The following is a 21,056-nucleotide window of genomic DNA, read 5'->3' on the forward strand; positions in this document are numbered from 1 at the left end:
AGCCTTCCTTAACCTTTCCTATCCTTGCTGTGTTTCCCTACAGCCATGAAGAAGTCCGACTCAGGAGAACTGGCCTCCAAAAAGCTGCCCCCTTTAAAACCCAAGCGAAGTCCCAGCACCCAACTGTCCTTCGACCCACTCCCCCCACGTGTGCCTCATTCCGCCGCCTCCCTCCCTTTCCAAGGAGCCGACTCCCAGATCCAAAGCGGAGACGGGGACGACGAGCCGGTCTACATCGAGATGGTGGGTCAAGTGTTTACCAGGGAGAGCCAGACCGCCACCCCGCATCCCGTCACCCCCGTCGCCACCACGCCCGATTCCGACTCGGACCAGAGCGAGGCCATCTATGAAGAAATGAAATACCCGCTGCAAGAGAACCGCGAATCTCAGAGGCACCTGCCCGCCAAACAGGAGAGGATGAAGACTTCCAAACATTACCACGTCACCCCCTCGCCCTCCAGCAGCTCCTCGTCACTGCCGCGACCCGCCTCTTCCTCCCCCTCCTACTCCAAACCCAAAACCAGCGTCTCCATGTCTCATTCGTCCCCGCTGCCTTCCTCCGCGTCCTCCACCCCCGTGCCCCAGGTTCTATCCAGCAGCCCCCACACTCCACGAGCGCCCACTCCCTACCTGCTGCAAGGGAGTAAGTGCGAGCCGGAACCCAACACCAAGATCCCCGCCCCTTTCCCCAATCTCCTGCAGCACCGGCCCCCGCTGCTGGCGTTCCCTCAACCCGCGGCGGCGTCCAGCGGCGTGGGGGTGCAGAGCAAGGCTTCGGCCTCCTCCAAAACGGGGACCGCTCAAGCCGGAACCTCCTCCTCCGGTGGCTCCAACGTTCCGACGTCGGGCTCCAAGGAACCGTCGGGCGAGAGCGTAACGCCGCAAGAGAAACACAGCAGAGATTCCCAGTTGGGACCCGCTCCCGGACTCAGAGCCAGGAGCCACTCGACGCCGCTGCCCCCGTCCTCCAAATCCACGTCACCTTTCTCGCACCACCACCACCACCACCACCACCACCACCCTCACCATCGGCCCTCCCACTACCACCACTATCGCAAGCCCGAGAGGGGCGACTCGCCCGCGCCGCTCAAGGGCAGCTCGCAGGCTTCCGCCCAGGCCACCGTGCAGACCCAGACTTTGGCTACGGGCAAGGAAGGGAAGTCCGTTAGCTTCCTCCTGAAGACGGACAAAGGAGAGAAGGACAAAGACAGGGACAAGGAGAGAGGTCGGGAGAGGGACCGGGACCGGGACAGCGGTCCGCACTCTTTGCAACTGGATCTTTTTCCTGCCACGAGCAGTCAAGGCAACAGCGGCTCCACGCCGACGCCTCAGTCAGCCTCATCCCACCGGCCTCACTCTCGTCCTCATTTGCGCTCTCACACCCCCCACGGCCTCCCGGCTTACAGGCCGCCGTCCTCCGACAGCCCCCTGCTGTGGACTTACCCCTCCGGAGGCTTCCGCAGACCGCCGGCCTACGAGAGCTTGAGAGGGAGCTCCCAGACGCCGTCCTCCGGCACCAGCGGCGTCGGCGAGGCCGGGTCCAAGGGCGGCGAAGGCTCTTCGTCGCTCCAGTCCAAGGTCGGCTTCGTGCCGTGGGACAGCGACTCGGGTTTTGCGGCCGACGAAGGCTCGTCGTGGCCCCCGCAGAGGAAATTGTCCTTCAGCCACGGGAGCCGAGAAACCGAAAGTAAGTCCTTTCGGAGTCCTCGAACTGTTCCGAGCTGCTTCCGACTGGTCATGTGACATCCTGCCGTAGTCTCAAACGCCATATCCGTTTCCAAATATGACCTCTATGTGCACAATCTATTAGTTTGTGTGAGATTCTGAAAGGCTTGAATGCAAAGCTGAAAGGTATTTTTGACTTTTTTTTTTTTTTATCTGCGTTGTGTCAATTGTGCACGTTTGCCATTAGGTCAGCATGGCGTATTTTGGCGATTTCTCCAATAATGCGGCGCGTTTTTGATGTCGCTTTCCTCCCACATCAGAAGAAGAAGGCCGAAGTTGGAACGGCAGCGCCGACGCCTTATTGAGGATGGACAAGGAGGAGTTGGGGGCGGGGCTCCGAGGGTGCCCGTCGGGCATCCCGGCGCACTACGGCGCCGCCGCGAGCCGGACCCTCGCTCACTGCGCGGGTGCGGAGGGCGGGCCGGGATTCAGGGCCCCGCCCCGAAGCGGGATGCCGCTCCCCTGCCAGACGTTCCCCGCCTGCCGCAACGGAGGTGGGTCACGTTCCCGCCCCGGAAGATCCCGGAATGACGACGCAAGCTTTTATTGACTTGAACGAGCTTTGATCTGTTGTAAAAGTGTCAACGGCGCAATCCGGGGGTTTCGTTGCAGAAGTGGGACGGCTGGGCCGGTCCTCCTCTGCCGCCGGAGGCAGGCCGGCGGGCGGAGGGGATGTCCAGCGCCAGAGCAGCCTGCCGGCAAGGGAGGCCCTCAATCAGGTGAATATCGGAACTTCGTCCGGGAGTCATTTCTGAGCCACCATTAAGAACGTCCTCGTTATCCAAACCCCCCCCCCCCCCCCCCCCAAGAAGAGGGAGCCGTCTATTTTTAGCCCCTCACTGAGCAGAATCACGTTCCGCCCCGGCACCAAACAATACGAGCGGGCCGAGGACGACCCGGTGTGCAAATGTCGTGGCAGATTTGGCAGGGTTAGGGTTAGCCGACGCATTCTTGGAAAGCAGAATTCTGGAACGTAATTTCCTCCTTTTGAATATGTTGATTGTTTTTTTTTTTTTTATCCATCTTCCGTCTGTCTGCGTGTGAAAACAAGGCAAAAGTTCGCGCAGACCCTCCAACTACTTTCCTTTTGATTATGTCATCAGCCGCAGGGTCTGGCGCAGACTCAAGCGTCGTGCGGTCCCGGCGGTCCCGGCGGTCCCGGCAGTCCCGGCGTGTCCCGGCAGCAGCATCTGCAGCTCCACCAGCAGCAGTTGCAGTTGAAGCAGCAGCTCCAGCAACAGCACCACCTGCAGCTGCAGTTCCAGCAGCTGGCCCAGCTGGCGCAGGGTCAGCCCGCCGCGGGCTCCGGCGCCGCCTCGTCCGCGACGCAGACCCAGAGAGACGGAAAGTTGCTGGAGGTCATCGAGCGCAAACGCTGTCTCTGCAAGGAGATCAAGGCCCACCGGCGGCCCGATAAGAGTTTGTGCAAGCAGGACAGCATGCCCATCCTGCCGAGCTGGAGACGGACGCCAGAACCGCGCAAGACCGGCACGCCGCCTTGCCAGAGGCCGCAGGCCGTCGTCTGGGACACGGCCATCTGACCGAAAGGGGCTGGTGTCGCTAGGCCGGGGGTCGAAGGTGAGCGCGGCGGCGGTGCCGAGGTGGAGCTCGTCGTTGTTTGGAAATAGGAACGAGATGAGCAGACCTTCGGATCGTTCTGCTGCAGCCACCCATCGTGTTCCGTCCGCTCTTGCGACTCTTCCCTCTCGCCTCTCGGGTCTTCCTGGTCGTTTTGCGTATCCCGCCGCTCACACTTTTCCCGTCCTCCGCGATGGTACGGGCCCGATTGCCGTCAGCCCGCCGTTCGGAATTTCGATGTGGTCCTAGCGGATGCGAATTCCCGGCTCCTGGTGCTCCCGCTCCCGCCCGCGGATCCCGCCTGAGCTCACCTGTCCGTCGGCAGATCAAAGAAGTCAAAGAACGGAACTGTTCTTTTCGGACCTACTTTTGGTTCTGTTTTGCCATTACGCTCCCTTGCTGATAGGAAAGCCTGAGATTCGAATTGCCAAATTCCCTCCTGACTACTTGACGCGGTGATTTTTTTATTTTTTATTTTTTGCAAATGAATGAAGAGCAACACGGCGAGCGCGGGTCGGACTCCTCGCGAAGTCCTTCGAGTCTTTCTTGCGCACCGGACGTCTCGGTATCAGTAGATTGTTGTCGTGGATGCAAATAATCGCCGAGATGTAAAAGCTACCTACTATATTGCGTAATATTTGTAAATGCAGTTCCTTTCTCAACATATATATATATTTTTTTTTTGGTTCAATTTTATAGCAATATGCTCCCAGTGTGGGGGCGAGACGTAACCCGCGTTGACTCGCAGCCTATAAACGGAACATATCTCAAGACTTGAATGGGTCCCATTTACTGTGTCATCCTCTGCGTGTCACAAATACCGTCGAGATCATCACGTGGGAATTTTACAGAACTCCACTACGATAGTGTACAGAGTTTTTTTGGTTGTTTTTTGTTTCCGGGCCGAACGTGCGCTGCGTTTGGGGGGGGGACACGCCAAACCCCCAAAAAACACAAAGTTGATGATCGTCGGCGACCGACCGGCAGGACCGCGAGTGTCGATCGCCTCAAAACGGGCAAAAAAAAAAAAAATATGCTGGAACAATCTGCACAAACGCTTGGGAGAAATCAAACCCTAATGTACTGTAAATACATCTGTACAAAAAGAAATGTAGCAATGATTTCCATTTTCATACTTGTAATCGAGACATATTATGTAGCATAAAGTGTAAAAAGTGGGACTTGTTTTTCTAGGAGTATTTTATCCGCTGTCGCCAGTGCTCGCATTACTCGGAGTTGTCGTAATAAACGCTAAACGCCCCCGAAATGAAGAAGGCCCACTCCGACGGTTTCTTTATGCAAGATTCCCTTTAAGACCACTTTCATTTTTCCATTTGATTTCATTTTTGCTTTCCCGGTGGACACGTTTCAACATCTTGTCGCCTCCTTGCTGCTATCTCAAATTTCTCATCTTGTCCCCTCAAATACAGAAGAACGCGCTTACCACGTTGGGTTATTTTTATTCATTTATTTTAATATCGGAAAGCCACGTAAACCGCATTGATGTAAAAGTATAAAAGCGTTTGAATGTCTCTTGATGGTTGTTGTTGTCGATGATCGTTAGCACCGAAATGCGAACCCCGTGAGGAGACGACCTGCCCGAGTGTCGGAGAGTCGCTGCTTGGCCTTTTGTTTTTCTTTCGCCTGCGCATGTCGATATTTTTATTTTCTTTATTATTTATTTATTTATTTATTTATTTTTTTTGGGGGGGGGGGACACAATTGGCGTCCATTTTGAACCCAGCGCAAGCAAGCCAGGTTGAAGGGAATGTGCACAGGTGCGACGCATGCAGAGCACAAAAGATCTTCGACATTGCGCCCGATGTTATTCGTCACGGCAACAAATGGCGTTTGCGTCAAAGTCGTTTACAGAAGCGTTTTTTTTTTTTTTTTTTCTTTTTGCTTTTTTTTTGGGGTGCGTGTGTCTACTAAACGGTGGCCGTTATAAGAGTGCCATACTATATTGATCTGCTAAGATATGGCGTTCCTTGGAAATCACTGTAGTGCTATATTTGCATTGATATTGTCATTCAAATAAATTTTAGATAATGAACTTTACACAGCAAACTGGAAGTTGTTTTTTTTTCTTTCTCTCTCTCTCTCTCTCTCCCCATCTTTTGCCACCTTTGCGCGGTGGGCGGCCATTGTTTTTCCCCGCAGCGGCCAAATCTTCCAAGTGAGGGCACAATGTGCACTCTTCGTGTTGCGGGAGGGGGGTCCCAACACTTTGTTTCCTGCAGCATGCTGAGGTGAAAGGTCATCCAATCCCACAGGTTCAGCTGCTCCTCCTCCCCAACAGCCGCCGTGACGAGGAATACATATTTTCACCGACCAAACTGGCCCGCGCGTAAGAACGCGGCACCAGGCGGCCCGGCCGGGTACTGCGCGGCGCGGCGCCGCCATCAAGGATGAGAAGCGCACGAGCCAAGCGAGGCTGACGCTTGAAAGGATCCGGATGATGTGAAGGCGTGTTTTCAAAAACCAACGCCGTCTCCGTTCGTAGCGGAATGCGGAGGAAATTCAGCTCGTATGTCGAGGCAGCGCCAAAGCCTCGCGGCCGGCCCACCAATTTGCTCTCACGTGGCAGGCCGGTTGAGGTTGAGGATTTGGGAAGGGGGGGGGGGGGCAGACGATCGGCTGCGGCCGCAACAGCGCGGGGCGGGCGGCTCGGCGGGAGCGGATGGAGGCTGCGCGGGAGGGCGGGGGCGCGCTTTACCGCAGTATCGCTCGCTCTCTGCAGCACTCATCAAAACTCTGCGGCATGAAGACGAGAGCTGGGGGGGGAGGGCACTCACTCGGACCGGGCTACCTCTTACTTTGAGTGTCCCCTTTTCCACCCTTAGACGGGCTTCCGATCCCTTCGATCCTCTTTGAGCTCGCCCCTCATCGGCCAATTGGATCGCAGTCTCATCAGGGCGCATTTCTTACAGTTCTTGTCTGTCCTTGTCGTACTTAGGGAGTCTGATCCCTCGCGCGTGGGAAAATGGCAAAGGACGGCGAAAAGGGCGAGTGGAAGGAGTACATCTGGAACCCGAGGACCAGGGAGTTTCTGGGCAGGACGGCCAGCAGCTGGGGTGAGTCTCGGCGCCGTCCAGCCGTTCTTCACCTCGCTCGTATCGCCAGACGCGGCCGCGGGCCCGAGGCTTCGACGGCGCGCGCCGCTTCCGTTGCGCAATGCGCCGAGCGCGTAACAATCCGGGTGCTGAATACTCGACGACGACGAGAGCGGGAATTGGCCGCGGGTTCCGGGCTCGGTTGAACCAAACCGCGCTCGCGTGTCGGCACGACGTCATCGCTTAGCGTGCTCCCGGCGAACTCGATGAAAAGAAAAGGCACCGCGCCGCATACGGAGTCGGCTAAAACCGACGGCCGAACCCGCTGTGAGGGATTTCGACCTGATCTAACGGCTGCGCTGGCATCACTCGAGGACTTGTTTTTGTTTACTCATTACCAACAAAAGTTCATTGTGGCTGAATCAGAAAAGGTCTTTCCATATCACGAAATGGGAATCCGAGGCATTCTCGGATTGATGGTGGACTCGTTGACGTCCGCTTAGTTTACAATCTTCCGACGCCGTGCCAGTTAATCCAGATCAGTGCGTCCCCGGCGCTCGGAGGTCTGGCGGCCTTTTTAAGCCGTCCTCGCTTAAGGCCGCCTAATTGGGCTATTTTTGGATTTGGCTACCACGAAGGAGCGAGCACACCTCCAATCAGCCCGTTCGGCGTTTTCCCAATCCAACGCTTCCCGTTCAGAGATTTCCCGAAACTCCGCCAGGGATCGACGCCTCATTGCAGACGTTGCCGCAGGATACCCGAGAGGTGACTTTGGGTTTTGTCGCGGCTCCTCCCACAGAAGCCCGAAGACACGTGCGAGACCGCAAAAATGAAGACGCGGCGCTTTCGAAAGAAATCATGAATAGCGTCTCAAAGCCGTCTCGGGGCTTTCGTCGGCCAAGTCGTAGGGCGCCATTTGTCGTATTCGCCAGGTTCCTCTTTTCGAGAGCAGCATGCTCCACGGAGCGTCTGTTTTTTTTTTTTTTTTTTTTTTTGGGTTAGCTCAGACTCCACCCGAACCCGATGACCCACCACCACCACCACCGCTTGTGCGCCGCAGGTGGCGGTAATTCTGTGGACCAGCGCGCTCAAAAGAGGGAGGTCTGTGGGACCGCGGGTGGCGACATCCTCGGCCACCAATGGAGTTGGCCCCTGTCGTTTCCTCTAAACGATCTCCACACTTTGGAGCGCCAAGTGACTTTTGCCGTCGATGCTGTCCTTTCTCTGCCGGCAGGTCTCATCCTTCTCTTCTATTTGGTTTTCTACATCTTCCTGGCCGGCCTGTTTGCGCTCACCATGTACGTCATGCTGCAAACTTTGGATGACCACAAGCCGACCTGGCAAGACCGGCTCACCACGCCAGGTGCGGTTTAAGGGCCGCCGAGCGCGGTTTGTGGCGCTCGCGGCCGAGTGATTGCTCTTGCTTTTCTTCTGGCCCTCGCAGGGATGGTGATTCGACCCAAATCCGACGAGACTTTTGAGATTATTTATAATGTCCAGAAAACCGAGAGCTGGGACATGTACGCTCAGGCCCTGGACAAGTTCCTGGAACGTACGTTTGCGGACCATCCCTAGATGGACACGTTTCCTTTATTGTTTGCTTGCGAAACGCCATCAAAGTTGCGCGGTGGATTTTGTTCGTCCGCAGCTTACAACAGCACCGTCCAAGCCCAGAAAAACGACGAATGCACCCCGGACCGGTACTTCCTCCAGGAGGACAGCGGCGACGTGAAGAACAACCCCAAGCGCTCCTGTCAGTTCAGTCGCAGCCTTCTGCAGGACTGCTCGGGACTCACCGACCGTTACTACGGATACCAGGACGGCAAGCCGTGCATCATAATCAAGATGAATCGGGTATGTTGAGGGGGTGGGGGGGGGGGAGATGCTGTTGCTAGGAGATGTGGAGTGTGCCTGTTGATTTGTATTCGTTTCTTCGCAGGTGATCGGCTTGCTGCCAGGAAAGGACGGACAGGCGCCGTTCATCACTTGCGGCGCAAAGGTAAGCGAGGACGGCCCGGAATCGTCCCAGCTAAAAGAAAAACAAAACAAAAAAGGAAAGAAAACTCGCCTTGATTTTCTTTTTCTGGTTGGCGTGCAGCGGTACAAAGTTGGCAAAAATGAATGGGTAAGAATGTTTTAGCCCGTAGACTCAACCCCCCCCCCCATCCCCCCCACGTAGACGCCGGCCAAAGCTCACAAGTAGAAAAGTGGATTCTTCATCAGGTACACCTGCAACGGCGCCGACCGATGTCTTTATCTCTGACTACTAAATCAAATCATATCAGATCAGACCACAGCATAATTAGACACCACCCCCCCAAAAAAATAAATCAATAAATCAATAAATAAAGCATATTCCCGAAGCGAAGAACGCAAGAGTCTTTCCCAAAAAAAAACTGCGCAGGTGTACCTAATGTTGTGGTGACCAGTGAGTGGTATAGAAAATCGTTGTAGTCACTTCAAGTAAGAATAAAAGAAGAAAAAAAAGATTTCAAAATGTGTGGCATGAGGTGAAAAGTTCAAACTCCAGAGAAGACATTTTGTCCCCCAAATAAGTGAGATCAAATCTCTCGATTCGTCAATTGAAATGTTGTATTTTGCGTCTCGCTTTGAAAAATTTGAAAGAGCGATTTGAAATCGGCACGGGAAGACAAGATTTTGCCTCCTTTTCCGGGAGATGGACGCCCCTTGTTCATTTCTTTCTTTCTTTTTTTCTTTTTTTTTTTTTTTTTTTTAAACAACACGCAGAGAGAAGACACCGACAAAATTGGAGAGTTGAAGTACTTTCCGTCCAACGGCACGTTCAACCTCATGTACTACCCTTACTACGGCAAGAAAGCTCAGGTGAGCGCAAGAAAGTCCCGTGGAGTTTTATGGCCACGGAGGCCGACTCGGTCCGGCGCGTCTCATCTCCCCCCACCCCCCCCACCTCCCCCGCAGGTGAACTACTCGCAGCCGCTGGTCGCCGTCAAGTTCCTCAACGTGACGGTCAACCAAGACGTCAACATCGAGTGCAAGATCAACTCCAACAACATCCCCGGCGGAAGTGAAAGGGACAAGTTTGCCGGCCGGGTGTCTTTCAAGCTGAGGATCAACACCGTCGATTAGGTTTCTCCGAGGCTTTTTTTCTTGGTTTGTTTTGTTTTCAGCCCCTCCTCCGAAAAGTCGCATCTTGGCACAGAAGACAAGTGCAGCATTGCCACCCGTAGCGGGTTTTGTCCACAACCCTCCAAAAATCGAGGGTGGTAATCCTGCAACGATTTCTGTCTGCGAGCCTGGGGGCAAATTTCTTTCTGTAAATTGTTTATACTGCATGACCAACCGGAAGGGCAAAACCAAGGCTGTACCAAAAAAACCAAAACCGCGTGGTTTTCAAAGAAGTATGAAGAAGTATCGCTGCTCCCGTCTCGCTGCCTCCACTCCTCCGTACGTCAGACGCACCGACACCGAACCGACCCTCAACCAATCGATTCGCCTCTTTTTAAACATGATTTGTCTCATTCCGCACGCTCCCAAAACCGGCCTCTCGTCGTCTTCGTCGCAGAGCGCCGCTCAACGGCGCCTCTGCTGGTTGCAGGGAAGTAGCGCGCTCCCCTGACGCGCATCCACCGATCCCGAACACAATCCTCAAATTCGGCCAAATTTGTCGCAAGTGACAGATGGTCATCCTGACGGATAGACGCCGAGATGAATCCGTTTTGCACGCGTGCATCGTCTTGAGTGCACGATGGGGGTCGGCGCCACCCCCATAACCCCCCACCCCCCGCCCTGACCCCGTTGACCGCCACGAAGGACGTAAATCGCCATCTGACGAGAAAGACTTCGGTTGAGTCGGGAAGTCGCATCCGTTGTGCAACAGTGTCGATCGATGGATCTTCCGTTCACTCGTCGACGACTTCCACGGTTGCGTCCGCTTTGCGTTTCTTTCTGGAAATGTTCAAAGACGTTGCCGGTTTATATTTTGCATTTATTCGGCGGCGCTTTGGAGGGGGAGGAGCTTCCGATGGTGATAGTTTGCACTTGTTCCCTTTGTCAAATCGTCTCCATCTAACGACAAAGCATGATCCAACCATTTTAATGTGGCAAACGTAAGTGAAGGATCTGGTCGAGGCCACTATTTGAGTTTTTTGCGCCGTCGTTTTTCCAGTGCAGTCGCACGCCTCTCCCCTGTCCCTGCGACACTTAATTTCCCTCTAATCTCTTAATCCGGTGGGCTAATCCAGCGCCTGCACGCTGAACTTCTTTACCCTACTTTGTTGCGCCTCCTCCTCTTCGTCATCGCCTCCAAAATGCACTTTTGAAACTCGGATCGGTCATTGGCTGACGTCTCCGGATTCTCGCGGCATTCAACCACCAAGATGAGCGACGAATGCGCCAAAATGCGGTTGAAAAAGACGCGACAGCGCCCCCCGGTGGACAGAACGCCGTCCACGTTGTTCACCATCCATCCGAGTTCCCGTTCGAAGATGTCCTCAGACATCGATATTTTCATTTTTGTCGCTCAGCCGCGCGATGGATTCGTGCAAAACGGATGCAACGGAAGAGCAGTTTGTTTGAATGAAAGTGTAAAGCACAAAAACCAGAAGGAGGCACAATGTGTTCCAGTCCAAAAATATTGATATTCCACCCCCCCCCCAGCCCCATCCCCTTATATAACCCTCATATGAAATCATATCCAGAGTGTCACTTTTGTTGCCCGAATGGATGATAATTCTACTCTGCATTTGGATTATTTATGTATCTATTTTTGCTCTGACCGTATGTATGTATGTATATATATATATATATATATACATATATATATATATACATATATATATATATATATATATATTGCTCATGTTTACTGCAAAACAAGATAGAGAATGAATAAATGTCATCTAAGGGAACCAAAGCGCAGCAGCGTGGCTGGCCCGTGCCTCCAATCCACGCAAAATATATTTGTTGACAATCTGTCATTTTTCACACATATTTTGGGGGTATTTTATAGGCTGAGTATCTGCACCAAATATGCGCGGGGGAGATGCAATCTGGATCCGGGTCTCGGTGAGGAAATTGAGGTAGGAGGATATTTAAGAGACCATTTTCATATTCTGTCACACAAATGGAAAAACCACACAGAAGCAGGACAAGGTAGGTTGAAAAATGGACCCTTTTATTACAACGAATTCCCTTTCACGTGGTATGATCCTGCCACGTTCATTAGGTAGCTCGCAGTCCCGTCGCGGCAATTTTGCTTTTTGGACTTTTGAGGTAGTCGACTAACTCAAATTACAAAGAGGAAAACTGCACATTTGGGCGTGGAAAAAAAAAAAAAAAAATGGCCACCACCCGAACAGGTTTTCTGAAACACCGGGAGCAAAGTATGCCACCTGGTGGCCGTTTGAAGGAATGCAATATTCAGGCACTCGCGCGCTGGCTTTTCTTTTTGTCAATGGCGTCGTTGGCTTGTGTATAAAAACCTTCAGGGCACTTCCGGAGATGTTCATACCTCAAACAAAAGAAGCGCTCTGCGTTGGTCCGTAAAATAGCGCAGCTCCAGTGGTTCTTCAGTATCTGCCCATTCACAATCTCCCCGCTTTGGCGTCCCAAGAATCTGCAGTCTTTCCACGTGGGAACAATGAAGGCTTCTGTCTGACTGACCTTATTTAAAACAAAATCCAATAATAATCATTATGGCAAATCTAGCATGCCATTGTCCTCCAGCGCTTTCTGCGTCCTGTCGTAGACTACCCCTATGGCCCGGACCACCGGTCCCAGCACTGCGCTCAGCTCCTCCTGGCTCTGGACGCACAGCAGCCTGAAGAAGAACCCCCTCTCGGGCATGGCGAGGAAGGCCACCTCGGCGGCCCTGCGCACCAACCAGGAGTGGTGGTTGGCCAGCGTGACCTCGTAGGCCTCGCGGCACAGCTCCGACGGGCTCCCGAGCCGACCCGCCGCCGGGATCTCGGCCAGCTTGTCCAGAAAGAGCTTGAGCCAAAGCAGAGCTCGGTGCAGTCGGAGAAGGGTCCGGCATCCGGAGTCCGTCTGGCGGCGGAAGTCCACCGAGCCTCGTTTCAGCTCCGTCCGGATCATGGAACGCACAGAGTGGTAAGCACCGGAACGCTGCCAGGGGTCCTGAGGTTTCTCTCGGGTCTCCGGGTTCACGGTCTTGTCACTCTTGCCGTCTGGGTTGACCTCTGCTTCGGGGTTAGCCTCAGCTAGAAGAGCCAGTTCCCGGATAATGGACGTTTTGGTTTCTATTTCTTTGGATATCAGGCCAACCATGGGGCCCAGCGCCTCCATAAACCTGCAGGACACGTAATCATCGCGGACCGTCATAAATGAAATCATTCTTTCCCCGAGACCGTTGTGACGCGTCTTTATCTCGCGCTCTTACTTGACGAGCTCATCCCAGCTGGACAGATAAGGCCGAAGCAGCACGTCGGCGGTTGAGGTCGGCGACGCCAGCAGGTGGCTGAGCAGCCGCGACACCTGGAAGGTCTGCCCGGGGCACCGGTCCGCGGGGCCTCGGGAGCTGCTGCCGTTGGCCGGCTGGCGCGCCGGCTAACGTGGGAAGTGCGTCCGACCGAACGGCGCAAAGGCACAAAGAAGGGTTTGTTCAAAGGCATTCAAATCAAGGATCGTTAGGAGCTGCAAATAATAACGATGATTTGCTCGCTTTGTTCCAAACCCAACGCCAAAGACGTTGGGATGTTCTGTTCAACAGACAAAACAGAATACTCCTAAAGTGGGTCTTTTCTTTTAACAACATTCAATAAACGTTTGGGAGCAGAGGACACCAATCGCTGAAGCTTTGTTGCTGGAATTCTTTTCTACTCTCGCTTGATGGACAGCTCCAGCTGTTCAACAGTCCGGGGTCGCCGTCGTCGTATTTTACACGCGCCATTTTCAACGGGAGACACGTCTGGAGTGCAAAGATTGTGGGTACTGGAGCGGCCCACACTCTTTTACTATGAAGCCACACAGTTGTAACCCGTAGAGAATGCGCTTTTGCATTGTCTTGCCGAAATAAAGCAGGGGCGTCCGTGAAGAAGAAAAAGTTGCTTGGATGGCAGCGTATGTTTCTCTAAAACCAGCAAACCAACCTTATTGGAATTGGGTTTGTACTTCACGTTACCTGATTGACTTGATTGTAACCTTTTAGACACGCATCCCAGCGGGAATCCAAACCTCCATCTGCATCACATTTGATTTTGAAGAGCACAGGGCAAAGGGTTATATGAATCCTCATATTCCACCATTCTTTTGAGCAATTTCCAAGCGAGGACAGACAATTTTACTCGATGCGTCGGATTGCCCGGCAATTTTTGGTTCAAAAGCAAAGCCCCAAAAGACAAAAGCCGTCAGCGAGCTGCAATTTAGCGGGCGCTCCGCGAGGCAAAAAAGTTCAAACGGCCTCCGGGCGCTTGGCCGGTGGGACGGACAAAAAAAAAAAAAAAAAAAAAAAAGGGGCTCATATGATCTGTGTTGACTTTTAGATTGCAAGAAGTTAATTTTTGACAAAATGCGTTATTCTTACCTTGATGCTATTGATTCCTGTGGTTTAAAAACCACCCGAGAGGACTTGACTGAAGTACATGTTAGCAGTAATATTCTATTATTGCGGCGTCAACTCTGACTCAAGTCAGCAAAAATGTTCTTTGCCCTAAAAGTCAGTGGTCGCGTGACCCCCCCCACCCACCAACACCACACACACACACACACACACACATACACAAAAAAACCCGCAACATGTGACAAATTCCTTATTTGGACCACGTGTGTTCCCACTGTCTGGATTTCTGTTGCGAGAGAAAAAGGAGGACTCACGGATCCAGAGGCTGCCGAGCAGCACCAGCAGGATGACGATGGCCGAGGCGGCTTTGCTCTTCACTCCCATGCTGAAAGTGGCTCGCTTCTCTTCTCCGATTGCTCGGCGTCTCGCATGAGTCGCGGTCTCAGCACGCTTGCTTCCTCGGCCCTTTTGCCTCTACAGGCCGCCACCCCGCCCCACCCTCCGCCCTCAAACCTCTCCCACTCCGAAAATCCAAAAGTTGCTTGCAGTCTTGCGGCTCATCGCGAGCTGGTCTGTACGTGTGAACTGGAAATTGCCGGGCGGCGGTTGCTTTTCCTCTCCTTCCCTTTCGTTTCCATGTCTTCCCCGGGCTGCCCTTTGCGTCGACACGATCGCCCAGGCTGCTGTTGCTCAACGTGAGAGAGTCCAGAGATCAGCCCGAGATTAGCGGCGGTCGGACGATAAAGCGGAGCCAAGGCAGCGTGTCCGCCAGTAACCTCCGCCCACTCCTCCTCCATACATCACATGAAGGATTTAAGATCGACGGGAAACACGGAACAAGACTCCCCCTCGCCCGCTTCCGCGGACGTAAAGCATCGTGCGCTCTGTTGATCACAAGTCAGGACCGCCCGTGTCCATCACTCTGCTTGGTGTTGATTCGCCACAAAGACCAAACAAATCCGCGGCATCCTCGAACGGTGGAGCATTGGTTTCCCTCCAGCCGGAGGAAATTCTCTTTGGCTCTTCCTCGACCGGAATGCGAACAAACGTCGGACTTTGGGGCTCAAGTGCTTTTCAAAAAGGAGACGTCACCACGCTACGTCTCGGTGGTGGCGACGGCGGCAAAGAAGCGAAAGACTTTGTTCTACGGCCGGTCTTGCGCCTTTGATCCCACACGACGTCTGAAACGGCCAGCAAAGGACAAGGGGGCACAGGATCCCGGCGGGGACGAGACTTGAGCTCAGCGACACTGCCGAGCAACGGCTGCGATTTAGCGATAAAGCTACGTCGCTAAAAGGAAGTCGGCCGTTGCGTTTATGTGTGGAGGTTCAGGAGACTTGATCCGAATCAGACACCATCAAGCCAACAGCAGCGTGACGCCACCCAGGAAAAACATCTGCGCTTTCAAAACATTTCACCCGTTGAGCGCCTACGACTGTTTGTAGACATCTGACTAAAACTGATCGCAGATCCCCGTTGTAGCGAGAAAAACCTCAGCTGTTCTGGGAAGACTTGGCACAAGATGCTCCAGGGGGTCTCTGTGGGAACGGATGTCTGTTCAGCCAGAGGAGCATCAGTCCGGGGTCCGAGGTCAGAGGCGAGCCGACATCCGACCGGAGGCGCCGGATCCATTTGGACCAGAAAAGGCCCCGAGTGGCAGCAAAGGACAGAAAAACGTGGCAGAAGCTTTTAAAACGCCGTTCAGAGAGGAAGCTTTTCAGGATTTGCGTCCGTTCAGAACGACCCCCGTCGGGGGGTTCCAATCCCATCTCTGGCCCGGACTGGGCACCTTTTCCTCTTGTTTCCTCATTCGTGAAAGAAACATGTTGGCTGATTTGAAGACAAAATGAACGTGAGTGTAGCTAGCATCGGCGCTGGCTCCGGAGCCGCCTCCTGAGATCCCGGCGATGGGTCGCACGTCCCTTCCAAACGGGCCCTCGTTTCAAAGGGGAAGGCCTTTACCTAAATTTGCCTCCAGCAAAGATAGTTTGGATGATTATTTGGTGGCAGTTCTGCTTTTGGACCAACGCAAGCTTCCTTCTGCCTCTGTTCCCGTCAGCCTGGCGAGGCCTGGCGAGGCCTGGCGAGGCCTGGCTCAGGTTACCTCAAGGAAGCTCATCTCCCTTTCGCTAACTGTATATTTAGAAGTCGGCGGCGTGCCTTGCAACTCGCAGGCCGCATTCCAATAATCGGTCTCTTGCCCTTGACTCACGCGTGCCACTAATTCGAATAGCGAGTGCGGTCTCGGGGTTTATACGCGGATTTTGAAGCGCCACTCCCACGACGTCCAATTGCAAACGTCGGTGGCCCGACCCCAGTCCCGTTTTTTTCCTCCGGCCTTTGAAGCCGTCTGATTTGCCGAAGTAGAGAAGCTCCTCTGCGTACGCGGTATACAAATACACTCGCTACGTCGCGGGGGGCAGAGCGGGCCTGCGCAACTCTGGATTAAAAGATTTGTTATTGCGGTGTACAATTGCACCGGCTTGTCCTCGGACTTTTGGAACAGCTGAAGAAAAAAAAAAAAAGAGCAGACAAGAACCCCCCCACTAGTAGATATGGTAATGGCGCCGGTTGGCAAACGGTTAAAGATTGCCAACTGCGTTCGGGTTATTAGGGCCAATTATGTTTGCGTCGGCGTCATAATGATTTTTTTTTTTATTGCGGGTGACCGGATTGCGGCTGCACATCCCACTTTAGTGCACAGCTGCTGCGTAATCTGAGACCGCAGATAGCGACAGCCGGGGGGTTTGGGGGTTTTTTTTTGGTGGGGGGTTAGGTCTCTCCCTCCCCGTCTCTGGCCATCCCGCCTCACTTTCTGTTCCAGTGCAGTTCCTGACAGAGACGAGGTCCAGGAAGACGATGGCGGCACGCAGGTTGAAGCCCATTTTGGTGATTGTGCTTCTTTTGGGGACTTTTGCTCCGCAAGGTAAGCGGCACCTTTGGCACCGTCTGACAGCTTTTCTGGACGCTCGCCTCATTTCTTCTCGCCCGATCCTCCGTGACAATTTTCCGTCACGGGCAATTCCCGACGACATCGGAGAATTTGCTGCGGACAAAAGTCGTGGCGATTGCCTCTCAGTCCGCCGCAGAGCGTTTTACTCGCCCAAACGGATCAGGTGAAGTCGACATGAGGTCCTGGTCCGAGATTCTGTGATGTAATCTGAGCCGAGCATCGCGACAGCTGGGAGAGGAAAGGCGAGGCCTCGGAAATGATTTCTCCCTTTGTGCGGCGTCATTTTATTTGATTTTTGGCGGGGAATACACAGCCGTGAAGGGGCTGCAGTTTGGTCGTTTGTTGTACTGACAACGCACGGAAGCCGTCGTTTTGGCCTTTTCGTCTACGCAACGTCAACTTAACTTCCAAACGCAAACAAGAGAAAACCTTTGCTTTTGTTTACTTTTCCCGCAGTGGAGTGCAATGAAGAGACGCAACTGATCGGAAACTTGTTCAAAGGCTACAACAAGAATATTCGTCCCGTGGTTGACCCAAAGGACAAAGTGGAGGTCCAGATCAAGCTGACCCTCACCAACCTGATCTCCCTGGTGAGCGACTCTCCGTTGCGGCCGAACCGCACAGCACGCGTTTGAAAATCGCCTGTGAGGTTTCCTTTCTTGCGGGAAGTACACGAAAGAGCAGTGACGTTTCCGGACCGACGGGTGATCGCGCGTGCGTTTCTTCACTTTCTTGTCCAGAATGAAAAGGAAGAGACGCTTACGACCAACGTCTGGATTGAAATCGTGAGTTGAATAGCGATCTATATATATATATATATTTTGTTGTTGTTGTTGTTGTTGTCGTTGTTGTTGGGGGGGGGGGGGGCGTTTTATTTATTCCTGACACTGCCACTGCACCGGAACTCGTCACGAACGCTGCGACGTCATCTACAGAAATGGGTGGACTATCGTCTGGCGTGGAATTCATCAGAATACTTTGGCATTGATATCATTCGCGTCCCCTGCAAAACCGTGTGGCTCCCTGATATTGTTCTGGAGAACAAGTAAGCGGACAAGCGCTCGATTCCTCGTCCCCCCGACTTCACGGTGCCTTTTTTTTGTGCGTGTGTGTGTGTGTGTGTTCTCTTGTGTATTCTGCACGCACGTCCGCAGCATCGACGGCAAGTTCGACGTGGCTTACTACGCCAACGTGCTGATTTCATATGACGGCTCGATATATTGGCTCCCCCCTGCCATCTACCGTAGCACCTGTGCCATCGAGATCAACTACTTCCCTTTCGATTATCAAAACTGCACACTGGCGTTCAGGTAAGACACGGATCGCAATGAGCTCCGGCGCCAGCGGTCCGAACGGACGGCGTTCTGTGTCCGCAGATCGCAGACTTACAGCGCCAACGAGGTGGACCTCATCTTAGCTGCCGGAGAAACCGGCGAAAGAATCGAATGGGTGGATATTGACCCCGAGGCTTTCACCGGTAAAGAGTTTTTTGTCAGTCGGTCCGGTTCCCATTGGAATCTTTTCGCCGCGTGTCGGACGGCCCTGCTTTTAGTAGTGTTGCAAATGATTTCATACGCATAAAAGTGGTCATTAATGGACGTGCGCAGTCCACTTGCGGGTTTCGAACCACCGCAAAAATTGTTTGGGGAACACGAAAACACATTTAGGTGACTGACTCATCGTCACAGTGAAAAAATTGCTCCATTCAAAGGCAAACATTGAAAAGCGTGCAAACAAACTAGAAGTAGTTACACCAGTCAAAGGCTCGTTATTTTTGTATTTTTTTTTCAATTGCCAAAAGGATTGTAAAGTCGACGTCGGCAACCATCCCGAAAAGTCTTGACTTTTTCACTTGGGAGTGGAAAACGCTCCCATTCGTGATTTGAAGAGAACTTCCTGGGGAGGAAAAAACCGCAACCACGCAGATATCCTCGCTCACTGTGGTCTTGACCTCATAGAGAACGGGGAGTGGGCCATCGTCCATCGTCCGGCCCGCAAGACCATCAACCCGAGATACTCCCCCGATGATCTGGAGTACCAGGAGATCAGTTTCAACCTGGTCATCCAAAGGAAACCTCTCTTCTACGTCATCAACATCATCCTGCCCTGCTCCCTCATCTCGTCTCTGGTGGTGTTGGCGTACTTCCTGCCGGCGCAAGGTCAATTCCTCGCGACTTCTTCTACGTCCGTCGCTCGCTCGCTCTTTCATCGAGTCCGGTAATGTTTCGACTCTCGCTTACAAGATGACAACAAGTTTGTGTTTCAAGTATCGGACTGGGAAAACTAACCATCAAGGTCAGAATATCCATTTCGTAGGGAATAAACATAAAAAGAAGTGGAACTCTAAAGTGGTCCGTTTTCTCCACGGGGGGACTCCTCTTAAGTCTTGTTTTGCTTCACGTGACACAAAGTCTCCTTGTCGTCCATGCAGCCGGAGGCCAAAAGCTGACGGTGTCCATCTCGGTCTTGCTGGCCCAGACCGTCTTCCTCTTTCTTATTGCGCAGAAGGTTCCGGAAACGTCGCTCTCCGTCCCCCTCATCGGCAAGTGAGTCGCCGCCAAGCGGAGCCGTTTGCCGCCGGCTTTCCCGGCCACGTGGTCACATTTTCCGCCGTCCTCCGCAGGTACATCATCTTCGTTATGTGCGTCACCACCCTCATTGCCACCAATCAGATTGTGGTGCTGAACTTTTCCCTACGCAGTCCCAGCACTCACACCATGTCCCATCAAATCAAGCACGTAAGTGCGTGGCATCCGCCGGGACCGAAAGACCGCACGTAGCACTTCAAAATGGAAGAGAGGCCGGCCGCCGACCCGACGTTTCTCGGCCCGGCAACGCGGCCGTCTTATCCGACGTCGGCGCTATTTGACCCGCCGAAACTGACGGTTCTTTCTTTCGAACGTTTGCCGATAACCCCAGTTCGGTAATCCACCGGCTCGGTTTTCCTTTCGTGCGAGGGTGTTGCGGGTCCCTCGCAAGGCTGCCAGCGCAAATGAGTGACAACACCCTTGGGTTGAGACCTCCTTTGGCTCCGGTCTCTGACCGGCTACTCTTGTCACACCGCAACGATTGGAGGCATCAGATTTCATCAATACTTTATTGCATTGTCAGTAGAGTAAAGTTGACAGTCCGTCTGACAACTTGGAAAAACTTGGATCTTTGTCCAAAGAAACATCAGTGCACGTACTCTCCAAACGTTTGCTAACCTTGCCGATTGACTATTTCCTAAATTGCGGCTGTGGTTGACTTTACTTCCGTTGCCCGGCGTTTTGTCACCTACTCGGCCACAAAAGCCGATTCTGATTGGGACGCTGCCCGAACGGCGTCGAGGTTTACGTTCCCGCCACGTCGTCTCTCAGCTGTTTTTAGAGTCGGTGCCCCGTTTCCTCGGCATGGCGCCGCTGCTGGACGAGGACGAGGCGACGTCCGAGGCCGACGGCGTGAGAGATCGCAGGCGGGACTCCTTCGGGCTCATGCGGAGGGCCGAGGAGTACGTGCTGAAGCAGCCTCGCAGCGAGATGATGTTCGACAAGCAAAAAGAGAAGCACGGCCTGATGAACCCCAACGGTAAGACGCGCTCCGTTTTCCCGAGAAGGCTCGGACGGCGCACGCTAACGTCGGGACGTCCGCTCGCCTCCAGCGGACGCCGTCGACGCCAACACCGCAGTCAATCTGTACAAGAGTTTAGCTCAAGCCGCCCCCGAGATCAAGCAGTGCGTGGATGCCTGCAATTTCATCGCAGAAACGACAAGACAGCAAAACAACATCGGCTCGGTATGTGGTGGGGTTTTTTTTTTTTTGTGTGTGTGTGTTTTTGTTGTTTTGGGGGGTCTGCGCTCATCTGCTTTAAATGCGTTTTCCCTTGACTCCAAATCAAGGAAATTGAAAGCTGGGTACTGATTGGGAAGATGATTGACAAGGTGTGCTTCTGGGCCGCCATCCTCCTCTTCATCATCGGGACCGTTGGGATCTTCCTCACGGGACATTTCAACAGGGCGCCCGAATGGCCTTTTCCCGGGGAGAACAACAAATATGCCCCGAAATAATAATAATAATAATACAATTTCAAAAACGGAGACTTGACCGACGTTGACGGTCCTTCACGTCGCGCGCGATGAGGACGGCGACTGGAATTGAAGCCCAGGCGTGGCACCGCAGACCCGAGACCACTTCTCAGCGTAGCCTATCGGACTTCGGGCGGACTTGAACCTTGACCTTTGTCATCTCAATGCACAATTAATAGACGGGT

The 21,056-nt window shown here is 53.4% G+C and overlaps 4 protein-coding genes across 10 annotated transcripts in view; 3 read left to right on the forward strand and 1 right to left on the reverse strand.

The window, feature by feature from the left end:
- The window catches only part of LOC133491633 (neuronal tyrosine-phosphorylated phosphoinositide-3-kinase adapter 1), an 18,059-nt gene extending 13,070 nt beyond the window's left edge, over positions 1-4,989 (forward strand). For 4 of the 5 annotated variants that reach the window (XM_061803010.1, XM_061803006.1, XM_061803008.1 and 1 more), the window contains exons 4-7: positions 44-1,687; positions 1,986-2,219; positions 2,305-2,444; positions 2,829-4,989. In XM_061803010.1, the coding sequence (XP_061658994.1) occupies positions 44-1,687; positions 1,986-2,219; positions 2,305-2,444; positions 2,829-3,266 (2,456 nt within the window). In that variant the 3' untranslated portion in view covers positions 3,267-4,989. The remainder of the gene's footprint in view (positions 1-43; positions 1,688-1,985; positions 2,220-2,304; positions 2,445-2,828) is intronic. The other variant, XM_061803011.1, reaches the window with a different exon arrangement.
- A 1,147-nt stretch (positions 4,990-6,136) lies between these two features.
- atp1b2b (ATPase Na+/K+ transporting subunit beta 2b) lies at positions 6,137-11,122 on the forward strand. 3 transcript variants are annotated; one of them, XM_061803406.1, is made up of 7 exons: positions 6,137-6,377; positions 7,591-7,719; positions 7,801-7,908; positions 8,005-8,210; positions 8,296-8,355; positions 9,105-9,200; positions 9,297-11,122. In XM_061803406.1, exons 1-7 carry the CDS (start codon positions 6,287-6,289, stop codon positions 9,462-9,464), a joined length of 858 nt encoding a protein of 285 aa, XP_061659390.1. In that variant the 5' UTR covers positions 6,137-6,286; the 3' UTR covers positions 9,465-11,122. The 3 variants fall into 3 exon arrangements, with proteins under 3 accessions (XP_061659390.1, XP_061659391.1, XP_061659389.1); XM_061803407.1 differs by lacking the exon at positions 6,137-6,377 and adding an exon at positions 7,289-7,550 and having other exon boundaries at positions 7,689-7,719; XM_061803405.1 differs by lacking the exon at positions 6,137-6,377 and having other exon boundaries at positions 7,289-7,719.
- Positions 11,123-11,498: 376 nt separating this feature from the next.
- gltpd2b (glycolipid transfer protein domain containing 2b) lies at positions 11,499-16,569 on the reverse strand. Its single transcript, XM_061803776.1, has 4 exons — positions 14,169-16,569; positions 13,477-13,535; positions 12,736-12,902; positions 11,499-12,645 (listed from the first exon to the last, which is right to left on the reverse strand). The coding sequence occupies exons 1-4, from the start codon at positions 14,236-14,238 to the stop codon at positions 12,030-12,032; spliced, it is 912 nt and encodes a 303-aa protein (XP_061659760.1). The 5' UTR covers positions 14,239-16,569; the 3' UTR covers positions 11,499-12,029.
- Positions 16,570-16,592: 23 nt separating this feature from the next.
- chrne (cholinergic receptor, nicotinic, epsilon) lies at positions 16,593-20,191 on the forward strand. The gene is made up of 9 exons (XM_061803775.1): positions 16,593-16,780; positions 17,264-17,397; positions 17,548-17,592; positions 17,743-17,852; positions 17,962-18,117; positions 18,184-18,284; positions 18,766-18,966; positions 19,239-19,353; positions 19,431-20,191. Exons 1-9 carry the CDS (start codon positions 16,714-16,716, stop codon positions 19,585-19,587), a joined length of 1,086 nt encoding a protein of 361 aa, XP_061659759.1. The 5' UTR covers positions 16,593-16,713; the 3' UTR covers positions 19,588-20,191.
- The last annotated feature ends 865 nt before the right edge of the window (positions 20,192-21,056 follow it).

The sequence above is a fragment of the Syngnathoides biaculeatus genome, chromosome 18, assembly GCF_019802595.1.
Source record: "Syngnathoides biaculeatus isolate LvHL_M chromosome 18, ASM1980259v1, whole genome shotgun sequence".
Taxonomy (NCBI): domain Eukaryota; kingdom Metazoa; phylum Chordata; class Actinopteri; order Syngnathiformes; family Syngnathidae; genus Syngnathoides; species Syngnathoides biaculeatus.